Source organism: Nilaparvata lugens, chromosome 9, assembly GCF_014356525.2.
Source record: "Nilaparvata lugens isolate BPH chromosome 9, ASM1435652v1, whole genome shotgun sequence".
Lineage (NCBI taxonomy): Eukaryota > Metazoa > Arthropoda > Insecta > Hemiptera > Delphacidae > Nilaparvata > Nilaparvata lugens.
The window spans coordinates 30,038,423-30,053,190 of record NC_052512.1 but is presented as its reverse complement, the minus strand read 5'-3'; the positions used below and the strand labels follow the sequence as shown (position 1 = coordinate 30,053,190).

The window sequence follows — 14,768 nt, the reverse complement described above, 5'->3', positions numbered from 1 at the left end:
AGCCTATAAAACAACAATAATGCTAATCATAAAAACTGAAGTAGGATGTACAGATGTACAGATAGCCTACTCAAAATGATATGATATCAATGATGAGGTACTAATTTATGGAAAACTTTACTGTTTCAATCGAATAAACAGTTATCTATCAAGGTTCATCGAATAATTTATCTATTATACTTGATTTTTTATCATTTTGACAAAAAAAATCCAAGCGTTATTTGTCGAAAATAATCCCATAAAATCAATTAGGCCTAAATTTTTATTAATTATAATGGAGAAGTGGAAGCACCTGAACTATACTTCTCCAATTATAGAAAATAATGTTCCAGGAAAATGAAAATTAATTATCAGCTTTACTGGCCACAACAATAAATATAATGAAATTTTATAGCCTACAAAACAATAATGATAATCATAAAAACTGAAGTAGGATGTACAGATGTACAGAGAGCCTTATCAAAATGATATGATATCAATGATGAGGAACTAATATATGGAAAACTCTACTGTTTCAATCGAATAAACAGTTATCTATCAAGGTTCATCGAATAATTTATCTATTATACTTGATTTTTTATCATTTTGACAAAAAAATCCTCCTCACGCAAACGGATACGCTTCAAGAGATTTATTGATTATGTCAATCAATCTACGAATCTGCCAAGTCCTCTATTCATTCATAAGTCGTGTGTAAGGTTTGTTGTCATTGTTCCTATAATGAAGAAGTATTATCAAATCATTTTAGTTTGGCTGACGGCTCTAAGTCTTAATGTAGAAGCAGGTTCTATATTTGACGTGGTAAGACAACATAAGAATAACAAGCGACATTATATACGAATAATATAGATATAGTTTGAATAATAATAGGACTAAAATATAATGCATAATAATGTATACTATTGATTTTCACTTGAACTGATTTGTAGTCATTATTAACAACCAGTTTCATCACTAGCCTTTCTAAATATATACAGTATTGGACTTGATATTGTCAACAGTGGCTTATTTTCCATTCAAAAGCGTACGTCGATCCAAAAGTGATTTGAAGCAAGCACTACCGTATTCTTGATATTTACAATTGAAATCATTATAATCTCATATGATTTTAGAAGCCAAACTACGTTCTTCCGACATTATTAATTCACATATTTAATATCGGGGCACCGAGCTCCGCTCTGGAGTACAAAAGCATATAAAATTTATTACAAAAGAAGAAATTATAATGTATATTTATAGTTCATTCAGAAAGGTTCTATCTAATCACAGTGGATTGAGATCAATTTCCAGAGGAATGCATAAATTTCTCTCAAAAAAGCATGTTAAATTTTAATCCAAATCAGAGAAGACTACCTATTTCAAAAAGATAGCTTATCAGATTGGTTCTACTGGAATTAATCAGGATTAAAATTTAACCGGTTCTTGTACAACCGGTACTGATTGAATGATTACAAATAAAAGTTCAACAGCTGAGTCATAATTTTGTCTCAGTTCCACACACATGCACTCGCTAACTCACTTCCATCATCAACAGACGTCAAAATTTCCAGCTGTTTTCCCCAAGGACGTATTTATCCTTTTAATGACCTTCAGCGAGTTGTCCCATGGTTGAGACCTAGTGCAATCGAATGTTTATATCATTAACCTACTTTCTTCTAAATTTCGTGAGAATCGTTAGAGCCGTTTTCGAGATCTGGTCAAATACAGATAGTCTAGTCAATATAGATATAAAAAAGGGGGTGTGCTTGCAATTTATATTGTAGTTCTGATTTTCTAATATATTATTTGGGTACATAAGAGAAGTCCAGAACCAATTTCTTCATGCAAAATTTCCTTGTGCTAGATACAGAGTGGCCCAAAAACCTCCTATTTTTGGCTCATTTTCGAGTTTTCAGCTATTTCTGCCAAATCTCATAATCGGACAGAAAAATTTGCTCCCGCCTTTTTTTCAGATCATGAAATTCTCAATAAAATGAGATCATTCCGAACTCTCTATCTCCAATGAGTACTGAGTTATGATTTTTCAAAAATGAGTGAAATTTGAAGGAAAAATAAATTTTAAAGAATTTTAGTTTTTCATCAACAATATCTTCCGATTGTTGACATTTAGATGCATGATTCAAAATCCCTCTATAGGCGTATTTTTGTGCTCTACAATCTGAGAGCAAGGAGAGCGCTCTATCTCAAATAGATTTCCAGGTACACGTGACAACAATGCTCCTTGTATTGTGAAAAACACCTAATTTTCAGCTTCAACCATCAACACCAACTATATATTGTCCTCACATTGATATTTCGCACAATGACATAAGTTTATGAGACCATGTTCTATGAGAATCACCCGCTAGATGCACTCCATTTCAGTATTTCCTAGTGGAGAGGCGTGCTTCAGGTCACCTCAAGGATAAACATTTCAAACACTTATAACCTTTGACACAATGCTCAGATTCCATCGTACCACACTTCATTCTTCTCGGCTCGTCAAGGCGGTCCAAAATCATGCATCATAAGTCAAATTCGGTCGAAAAATGAAAAATTTATTGTTGAGTGTACTTAAGCCCATATTCCAATACACAAAACACGGCCAATTTCTATATTCAAAGCTGCATGTCTTGTGAAAAAAAGGCGAGAGCAAAGTTTTCTGTCTGATTACGAGATTTGGCAGAAATAGCTGAAAACTCGAAAATGAGCCGAAAATACGAGGTTTTTGGGCCACTCTATCTAGCACAAGGAAATTTTGCTTGAAGAAATTGGTTTTGGACTTCTCTTATGTACCCAAATAATATATTAGAAAATCAGAACTACAATATAAATTGCATGCACCAATGTATATAGTGACTGGACTAAAATATATAAACATCTAAACAGAAATTGCTCGTTTAATAGTATAGAATTTACAATATTATTATTGTAATGCTGTGAATATTGAGAGTGTATCATGGTAGTTTTTTGTGCATTTCTATGTCTTGCCTTTCAGGTTTCAACTGATTAGAGTTGAGAAATTTTCTGAAATGGGTTTTGATGCTTGGAGAAATTATTGTGAGACATAATGATTATCTGGGCATTTTAATGAATGAATTTATGTAAGCTCCCAACCAACCAAGGATTCAAAAGCGATATGATAAGAGGTAATATTTAATTGGAGATGCAGAAAAACCGGCGCATTACATAATTGAAGAGGGGAATAACCACAGCCAGTTACATATACAAAACAAAAAGCATACTATCGAAATTTTTTCAAATTAACTGAAAAAATTGAATTTATTCCTTCAACTCTGAAACGTTTTCATCACTACTGTAATATGTGGGATGATATTCTACATTAAGATCTGTCTGGTTGAATAATAAATTTGTAAAAGTCGCACTTCCACGTAATTTGGGAACGTTGATGTTTTGTCGGGTGGAGGGCCGAGTCTCAACTTATTCAATTTAGTCTAAAAAGGTGGTCTATTGTTCTTGAAGGTTATTTCTTGACAAAGTTCTACATGATGGATTTTTAACAGTAGTGTAAGCTACAGTTAGAAGCTCCCTAAAATCTGAATTCTCAAAATTGTAAATACATAATTCAATTGACAAATACTTGATTTGGTTTTTCTATAGTGAGACCTTTTCTATAGATGCTAATATTCTATTGGTTTCCTTCGAATGCGCAGGGTCCCTACAAAGTCGACCAGAAACAGATAGGAATAGACTATTGTCCAATCAGCAGTAAAAGATGCATGTCTGGCAAACACCATAGACGCCGTATTGCTGGCACTTCTGACTGGCTTTGGAATGGAACATTATCAGTCATTGATGTCTATATCAAGAATACAACAACAACAGTAAGTGTTAACGGTTCAACAATACCATTTTTATTTTACTTTAAAATCTATTCCTAATTAACGATCATAATAACCAATGCTGGCAACCGCACACAGAAACAGACGGACGTATGCAGCGGACGGGGAGACGGGAGAAAAACCCTCACCAGGTGTTCGAATGTTGCAAAGCACTTGGAAGTCCGTCTATCAGCAAATGTCGACTCACGTCTGTCGCTGCTGAGAGTGTTGACCAACAAACCTTCATCAACTGCAATCTTTGAACTGTAATTGTTTGTTTGCTTGTATAACATGAAAAAAATTATAACATGTGATTCAATAATGTAGCATTATATACAATATGTAAGATATACCATATTTTTATGTAAGATGATGATGAGGTCATATTAATTACATCAGTGTAATGTTCAATTCTGTTCACAAACATAAAACATAAAAAGTTTCCAAGTACTGGTTTGGAATCGGTGTGAGCTATATACATATACGGCGCGAGAATTCATGTATTCTTATTGGCTGCTGCCCATGATTATCTTTTTTCCAGTGTTGTTTTCAAGTACACTCAATTCTATTCCTTTTTATATTGAAATGTTTATATTGAATGTATCTTCAATTATTTTATTCATATGAGATAATATGGTAGAAGAGGATCAGACCATTATTTCAAGAGTTATGAATGTTCAACATTTTAATCCATGAGGTTTTTGAACCTTTCTCCACTAGGTAAATTGAGTGCATCAGACGGGTGATTCTGATGTGCGAAATCACGAACCAACGACAAATAAGTTGGTGATCAATGGCCGAAGCTGAAATATGTTTTTCGAAAGTAAGGAAATTCGTCATCAAGTGTATTTTCAAAATCTATTTGAGATAGAAAAGTCGCAGTAGGATCCTACCCATGTATTGGCTTTTATTATACACAGGTAGGTAACCCATGCTCTGCCAGGTGCTATTTGATAACCTTACAAACTGAAAACTTGACGTGATGGAATCTTGAAGAATTGAAAATAGTCCTATTAACCTCCTCAGTGGATCAAGATTCTATATGCAAAATTTCAAGTTGATCAGTCCAGTAGAAGTTTAGAGGAGATGATGAGTCATTCGTGAATTTCCTATCCCTTACGTGTACAAGCCAGTTCTTTCCTATGATTTGACTGCCTTGGCTACCAGAGAAGATTTGACTACTGGAAGATTCTATTATTTTTCAAAAGTTTTAAATGCGTCCTTATTCTTTGGGCCTTGAAGGTTTGTATATATCTTTTCGTCCATCAGAAAATAGCAAAATTCAGGTGAACAGGTAATTCTGATGATAGACCTACTATCTATACTAGTAGATATTGCCGTGCTACCAATTTTTCCTTAAACGGTTGGAATAGCATATAACACCTGTTACACTAAGGAAAGTTGTCGGCTCCAATAAAATAGATACTTGATAAACTGTGAATGGATCTATTGCCTATGAATGAGAAATCCAGTTTTCAGAGCAAATTAACTTATAATCTTCAGATGAAAATTTTTGCAAAAACAGAGAAATATAAAACGAACAATAACTTACAAGCTTAATGATTTCAAGTAACTACGAACTAAAATACTTATCTAGTTTACAGTTGAAACACAGTGGCTATTGGCTTTACTACACTAATAGCGAATTTTGCACAAAAATTTATATAAAACTCAATTTAAAACATTAATAAATTCATTTAAACAGACAATAACTCAGAGCACAAAATTATACAAGCAACAGCCAGCCATATATTCAGAAGAAGGTCAAACAGAAAAAAAAAACACAAGTTGCCAGTCACGAAAGACAACGCCCTGTTCAATATCGATCTTTACAGACACGTCAACACAAAATTATAACTTATAAATTTAGAATTCACATTCTACATCTGTTCTCAATAAAACTTTAATTTGAAAATGTTATTTTTAAATTTTTATACATATATTCTATTCAAATAAACGATTTATTTAGTAATTTGTTAACCCTACCTCGGTGACATTATGGAACAATGCAACAAACATTTACGATAATAAATTCTCCGTCAAAAAATTTGTCCGTCTATTGATAACTCTGACATTTACTATAAAGTTCCATAGATCTCGAATTGAAGATTCGATTCCAATGTGAGAAGAAAAATGTAATATTACAAATACCCCCCTCTTGACATAAAAAAATTTTACTGTTTGAAAAATTTAAAGAAAAAATTTACTTTGACCCTAATGAAAATTGTTGAAATTTAAATTCGAGAACAGTAACAATTTTTTCTAGAAAAACATTACATGTCATCCAAAAATATTGAAAATTATTATAAAAATTCATCAATAGCGTTTGTTATATGTTTCCAAACAATATCTCAAAATATAGAATATCAATATTACTTTTGATTTAGCTTTATAATTTAAAGAAAAATATCTCAACAGAAAGTTTAATATGTAAAGAATAGTTTTTTGAAATTGCACACAAATTTAATAGATAGAAAAATTTAATTTTTATTGCATAAAAAAAATTTTAGTATGTTGAATAAAAAAATTATTATTATTATTATTTTTTTTTTTTTTTTTTTTTTAAATGAATTGATGAATTGTTACATTTAATTTTCACATAAAATTTCAATAAATCAAAAAATGTTCATTTCTTTCACTACTGATGCGGTTGATTTTATTGATGCACATTTTGGAAAACAGTCCGTTAAGGCACTCAGTATGATTTTCAGTTAAGTGTGACTCCAATGTGATGACGTTAAGTGTTGGGCTGATCTGGATGCACGAAGTGTTGGGCTGATACTTGTAGTCGACTGCTGCATACCAAACTCGATACAGGTGACATCTCAGTTAGCATTTCTTCATGTTTGTAGTAGACGGCTGCATTCCAAACTTGATACCGGTGACATCTCAGTTAGCATTGCTTCATGTTTGTAGTAGACGGCTGCATTCCAAATTCAATACAGAGTCACATAAATTTTGTATCATATTTGTAATTATACAATGTACATTTCAGGCTTGAAATGACAATGTAATTTGTTTTTTGGAAAAGAGATAGACGCTGCATACAGGATTAATTTAGGTGAGGATTAATTTAGGTAAGGTTTGGTTTTTTGATATTTTCAGCTTTCAAGGTTTAGAGTTCTGCATACAGGAATAATTTAGGAGAGGATTTTTTGAATTAATTCTTTCATGATACTGTGACTGTTCTTCTGAATTCAAAGTTGTGAATGTGAACATGGATGGCAATTACCTCCAGGTAATGCAGTAGTGTTGAAGTTTGAGATACAAAGTCAGCAATAAGCGTTGGCATTGTTATTGGCGTATGCTTTGGTGTCGGCGTTGGCATCGGCGTTGATATTGGCATTGGCGTTGGCGTTGGCATTGGCATTGGCGTAGCTATTGGCATTGGCGTAGCTATTGACATCAGCACAGGCATTGGCGTTGATTTTGGTGTTGGCATCAGCATTGGCGCAGGCATTGGCGTAGCTATTGGCATTGATTTTTGTTGTTGGCATTGGCGCAGATTTTGGCATTGGCGTAGCTATTGGCATTGGCGCAGGCATTGGCATTGATTTTGTTGTTGGCATCAGCATTGGCGCAGATATTGGCTTCGGCGTAGCTATTGGTGTTGACATTGTTGTTGGCATCAGCATTGGCGCAGATTTTGGCATCAGCATTGGCGCAGATATTGGCTTCGGCGTAGCTATTGGCGTTGACATCAGCACAGGCATCGGCGTAGATTTTGGCGTAGTTATTGGTGTTGACATTAGCGTAGTTATTGGTGTAGGCCGCAGCGTAGATTTAGGCGTAGATATTGGCGTAGTTATGTCACACTAGTTTGAAAATCACCCAAATGTTCTTAACACTCTTCATGGCGTTCACTTGTTACTGATTTCGAGATTCACATGATAACTATTTCAATGTTAATGTCTGTGCTGTACCTGTTATCTTAAAATGCTTATAAACTAAAAAGAAAATTTTGATTAGGCTATCAATACAATCTAATACACATGAAAATTATTTTTAAGTATATAATCAATATAAAATTGAAATTTGTTAACATCTTATTATACAGTCAGCAATACATAAATTGTAAAATATGGACATATCAATGATAAATTTAAAAAAAAATCATTCATTTTCATCTATTCACTGTTCAAATATCAAAATTTTAATCCATTCTTCAAAATAGAAATATAATTTCATAACACCCTGTATCATTATCAAAATTGTAAAAAACAAACATCATAACAACACAACAAAAATTTAATTTCAATACATATTTCAATAATTTCAGACATTTGGTTTTCTATTCAATCATTTCATAATATATTTGCATTTCATTATTATTTAATATAACATTTCATTTATAGCATGTTCATTTCACATTTATGATTTATCATTCAGGGTTTCAAAATTATTTAGTTTTAATTTTGTTCAAAAATTGTATAAAAAGCAAATTATTTAATATTATTAATCATCGTTTGTTGGATACTATAGTTTATTTCGACTCTTCAATGTTCTAAACACAAACTACATTTCATGACAAAACTTTACTATCAAACATTAAACAAGAAACCATTCAAAACATCAATAATATTTTGCTTCAAAGGCAAACAATATTCATAAGTAATCATCATTTTGCATCTATGGCAATCAACATAATTAATCATTAATTTGCATCTATGGCAATCAACATAAGTAATCAACACAAAAAGTATTATCTCATTACTGCCTCTCTAAGTCATAACCTCTGTTATTCCTTCTTTAGGCAATAATGGGTTTCCATCTCAAAAAAAACAATCACATACCAGCAAAATTCTAATCAACAAACCCCACTAAAAATTCTACATACACTCCAGCATCCATTTCAAACGATAATCAATCATATCAAAATTTATAGAACAAACAGTTTTAAAATTAAAAAAAAAATATCAATTACAAAACACTTTAGAAAAATTTTAGCCTTTAACTCATTTCAATTGATAATATAACACAACGTTTTAAATTAGACCAATTATTTTTTAAAATAATTTAAAATTTAAAGACTGTATAATAAGTATAAACATTTCAAGATTATGATACAAAGATGATCAAGATGAAATACTGGGTAAATAAGTTCCCTAAAAAATACAAACAAGAGAAAAAGAAAACTGGGTAAATAAATTCCCTAAAACAACACACACAAAATTGATACACTTCACATAAGTGATACATGATGAAAAAATATGTCACAAGCACACAATTCTTTACACTACAGTGGATAGATTTTGGAAAAGTTAAGTTTTATCAACAATTTAAAGATTAGGAAAATAAGCTACTATTTCAACTTCTAATATTATTTCAGAAAAAATACAAATTTAAATGACTATGGACAAGATTGGTTAAGATATGTATCATAGAAGAAATTTACTGAATATTACACAAAGACAGGAAAGAATCGAAAATTGAAAAGATTAAGGGCCAAGAAAATAGGCTACAAGAAAGAAAAAAGACACAATTATGGACTCTTACCATACACTGTGTAGCGATTATGCTATTCTGAATCCCGGCATAACACAGGATTCCTAATCATTGTGTGTTGGGGAATACCCTTTCATCATGTGATTCACAGTCATCATCTTGTAAATAAGCAACTTGAAACAACCTTTGAATACTAACACATCAATGGAGACTTTGCGTTTTGTTTTCTTCAATAGCATGATTTTATTCATGGGTTCATTTGTTTCAACCAAGCAGTTTTGCCTACAAAAGTTCGTCATGTTCACTTGAGAATGCATAGCATACACCTTTTCAATTCTCAGTTGAAAGTTGAACTCATCAACTTGACTCAAAGCAACATTCATTTTGTTGACATTATTTCTAACCTCCACAGAAACCTGTCTCATGTAATCATTCATTTTATTTATAGTTTTCCTAACCTTCAATGTAGTAATCTGATCCATAGAAACATTCGATTTGTTTACTGTTTTCTTAACCTTCAATGTAGCAATAGTACTTTCTTGATAGTTGACTTTCAATGAAGACAACTCCCTACCTACTTCTTTACTCAATTCTACACTTTCACTATGGTTGACCCTTTCAACAACAGTAACTAGGCCTACATTGTCAGAAACTTGAATGAGTTGATCTTGTAACTTAACACTACTATCATCCTGCTTCAATTTGTTTTCATCTTCATGATTATCTTTCACTGTTTCATTTGCATTTTTCAATAGAAGGTTTATACTAACCTGCTCTAGTCTTATGCTAGCAAATTCTTGCTTCATCTCATCAAACCTAGCATTAAACATAGCATTTTGATTATTCTTTTATAAAGAATTATGAGAGGTTGCAAAATTGAACTTCCACAACTTCCCCAGGATACAATACCATAGCAGATAATTGACTGTATCAGTGCCAAGAATACCATTCTTAATTGATAGATAGGAAGGACATTCCTTAATTGAACGAATTTATAAATTAATTTTCTAAGTTTTGAGCAGATGTATGAAATGTGCGAGCTCCACCGTAAATGTACATTCAATACTACACCTCAATATTTTATTTCATTTTCTTTCTCTAATGTAGGACATCCACAGCTGTAGTCCCTATCCTATCAGAGATAGGATATGAGATCCTATCAGAGCTCATACACGCACGAAATAACGACCAAAGAGTTAATGTTAGAGACCGAAGCTTATTTTTTCGGATCGTGTAGCCTGTACCATAAAATATGGGTTTTGTTAACAGGTAGCTAGAAACCTAATCAAGATAGAACGGCCTGCCAGTACTTGTTGTCTCAGATTGTAGAGAACATGAATACCTGAACTATACTTTCAACAATAGTAACATTCAGGTAATATAGTTCATTTAAATATTAGTTACCTAATAACAGGGTTTCAAAAAACATAAATTGCAAGAAAATTGTGCTAGTTTCAAAAAACTGAAAAAAGAAAGTGAACACTGAACGAATTGATTTCTTGGCTACTTGTATGTGAGATTTTGTTGGTATTGTGAACATAGATGATTATCCTCAAATCCTCTTTCATTTTTAGATGAGAGTTAAGACCTATGCAAAAGGTGCAAACGGACGCTACCAAAGCCTGATTGATATTACGCGACCAATCTGTTCATGGTTGGAGCTTGTAGAACCATTAATGAACGATATTTGGAACCATGCTGGCTACATTTTTAAATGTTATTCACTTATTCCGGTAATATATTGAAGGCTTTTCTCAATCATTGAAAATTTATTTAGGTTTCCAACTATTCGATTGAAAGAATTATAGATTATGTTCTGTTGGTTATCACAAGTTACATGTGACACTGGTCAAGTGAATAGGCCTACATGTACAATTGAACTTGCGACGTTAGACACATTATTGAGGTCTATTTGCACAGTGCCAATTTTAAGGGATTCATTATTTCAATTATGGAGTTGAAACTTGGAGTTGACATCTAAATTGATGGAGGTGATGAGCTTCAGGTAACATACATCAGGATTCATTAATAACATTAGGATATTATTATAAATATATTTGTTCATTTTTGCTAATTAATGGAAGATTCATAAAGTTCTATAGTTTGGATGGAAAATGGGAAACGCACATACCTTACCATGTAGTTCTTAAAGGACTGGACAGCCTCAGTAAATCATTGAGTCAAAATGATAACTTTTTTTTTTTAAATTTAACTGATACTAGTAGCACAAAACGATTTTTTTTAGTTTGTTTGTTTATTTATTTATTCTTACAAAAATCTAGGAGTGCAACAGGCATAACAGCCCAAACGCACTCATGAATACAGGAAATACATTATTAAAAATTATTACAGAAAAAATAATATAGCCTATATAAATACTAGAAAAGTAATAAAAGAGAATGTTCAAAATGGTACATGTGAAAAACAGAAAAGAAAAATAGTATAATAGCTACTCTGAGAAAGAAAAGAACAATGTTAAAGGTAAATGATAAAATTTGAATTTTGATTATTCAATAAGATCAATCATAACCACATAAAATAACAACATATAACCTACGTATTACATATGGTTCTAAGAGAAGTGATAAAAGAACTAGAGAAAAAGGGATCAAAAGGGAAGTGGAAAAAATATTAAAAGTTAGTGGAAAAAGGGTGACCATGTAGAGAACAAAGAAAAGGCCATTGTGAACCAGAGTTAAATAAGAACAACAGGTCTATATTACTCTTCAATTGAAGAATGGAGACATTTTTCTCTTGAAGCTCCATCTAGACAAGGAGAAGAGATCCACCTGACCATCACAGCAGAGAAATATACGAGGAATACGATTCATTGGTGAGTAATAATGACCAACCGTGTTACATCTACAGATTGAGAACTCTTGCCGATTACGATTATTGAAGACAGGAACCTTAAAATTCAGCCTTGCCAACAGATTAGGACTGCTCACGGAACCGTTCACAAGACCATAGAGGAATAAACAAGAAAGTACCTTCCGTCTGGATGCCAAAGTCTCAAAGCCGAACATGCTGCGCAACACACCAGTTGGAAACCCCAAAGGACAAGGACGATTCTGTTTTCTACAAAATAACAATCTCAAAAATTTATTCTGAACAATTTCAATCTCATGTATCAGACCCACCTGATGGGGATCCCAAACCACCGCGCAATATTCAAGCAAGCTCCGAACAAGGCTAGGAAAGAGAGCCATCAAGCCTTCAACATCTCTAAACCCAGCCGTAGATCTCATGATGAAACCCAGCATCCTATTAGCCCTACCAACCAAAGAATGGACATGGGGAGCAAAACTCAGAGAAGAATCAAACAATACACCCAGATCCTTGAAACTATCGACTCTAGAGAGTTGAAAGCCGTTGATTCTATAATTGAAAATAGGATAATTCAGCTTACGAGTGAAGACCATAAATTTACATTTGCCAACATTGAGATCGAGGCCGTTATCTGTGCACCACCCCGAGACAAAATCCAGGTCACTTTGCAGCAGAACAGAGTCATTATGGCAATCAATCCTCCTGTAGATCTTCAAGTCATCAGCAAACATCAAACAATTGGATTGCAACAGGCAGCCAGGTAGGTCATTAATAAACATTAAGAACAACAAAGGACCCAAATTACTACCCTGAGGCACACCAGAGGAACTGACATAAGTGCTAGATTTCAAATTCAAGACAGAAACATAATTAAGACGATCACTCAGGTAGTCAGAAAAGAAACTAACAAGCTGAGGCACCAAACCAAAACTAGATAATTTGCAAACAAGCCGCTTATGACTGATTCTATCAAAAGCCTTGGAAAAGTCAGTGTATACTACATCCACTCTACCCCAACATCAAGCGCCTCTGAAACATCAGCTGTGAACTCAAGCAAGTTAGTTGTGGTTGAGCGACCCCTCAGGAAACCATGCTGACTATTAGATAAAAAGGGACTAATATGACAAATCACACAATCATAAAGCACTCTCTCAAATACCTTAGCAAAAGGTGACAATTGAGTTATTGGGCGTAATTGTTCAACTTATATTTTATATTTTCAATAAACAAACGAAATCTGCATATAATGGGAATTGCTTCGATAATTACCAAAAAATTCAAGGCTCACATTGGTTTTTGAACAATATTTGCATAGATTGTGATATTTTTCTGCCTAACTGCTCTTACTCCAACCCTTCAATCCTACTCTAAATTTCCCAACACACATCCAACATACTTGGTATTAAAAGTCAAATACAATAAAATGCACTATTTTCATGAGAGACAATAATAAGTATAGGCATAGATTATTTGTAGTGTTAAACCATCTTACAATGGAGAGAAAAATACTACCATATTTTTTTGAAAATAAGATGAGAAAATTTGTTCAATTGAAAATATTGTTTCAGGGCATTTATGATGCAAAAGACTTCTTTCTACAACCTCAAAAGCATTTCCAGCTAGCTGGAGTTCCAGTTCTACCCTATGGATCTTACAAAATTGAATTCCGCATCAACAATGATATCAGAATCAACTGTTTTTGTGGTGTATTGTTCATTGATTTGGTTCCTGATATAGATGCCATACGCAATAGAACCATACAACATAACCAATTTCTCAATAAATTCAACATATCCTTTTTGAACATTTAGATCTTCGGGTGACAACATATGTGGGCTATTATAGTCTGAATGAAACAAGTTGAGACATGAGCTACCAGATGACAAAAAAAGATAGAATATCCACGAGGACATATTGTGCAGGATTGCGACCTTCAATTGCAAGACCATATCACTTAATGTATTCAATGAGACAACCCTCTATATCAACTGTCTAGTCAAATTAAATGTGTCCATTGTTCATTCTCTTTATATAATTGAGGAGACTCGATGCTTAAAATTAGACATAATTAATTAGACTTGATGCTTAAAGAAGATCGACATCCTCAAACCAAATAATTTTCTCAACTGGATTAAATAAATTGATTAGCTACAACTTGAAATTTATTTGATCACTTCACTAGTCTCTAAGATGATTGTATGTATGCGTATGCTCTCATTTTTTTAAATAATTAATTTGAAATTATTGACTTTTTCGGGAAAGAGTCACACTAGATTGTGAATCACTGAAAAATCTTGGATCGCTGATTCTCGAAAATATAATTATATTGAAATAATCGAATACTGTAGTGAATTAGTATGTTTTCACATGACATTTTGTTTTCCATTGAACAATAAAATAATAAATTCAAATGCTAGTTATTCATTTATCATGAAGGAAGATTTTCATTTGGCATAAGATCAATGAGTCAATGGCATTTCATACCGATTTGATCCCAGGTGCTCTTCTACATAATAATGCTATTATTATTGTACAATGGTTATATCATGAAGTTAAATAGAAACTCTTCTTAGAATAGAATAGAAAATATATTTATTGATACAAGAAAAAACATAACATGACAATCAATCAATAATAATTTGATGATTACACAAATATATATATTATGACATG

General features: G+C 32.6%; 1 protein-coding gene across 1 annotated transcript; it reads left to right on the top strand.

Moving 5' to 3' along the window:
* The first annotated feature begins 673 nt into the window (after positions 1-673).
* Positions 674-13,906, top strand: LOC120352946. The gene is made up of 3 exons (XM_039435296.1): positions 674-801; positions 3,654-3,824; positions 13,664-13,906. The coding sequence occupies exons 1-3, from the start codon at positions 721-723 to the stop codon at positions 13,904-13,906; spliced, it is 495 nt and encodes a 164-aa protein (XP_039291230.1). The 5' UTR covers positions 674-720.
* The last annotated feature ends 862 nt before the right edge of the window (positions 13,907-14,768 follow it).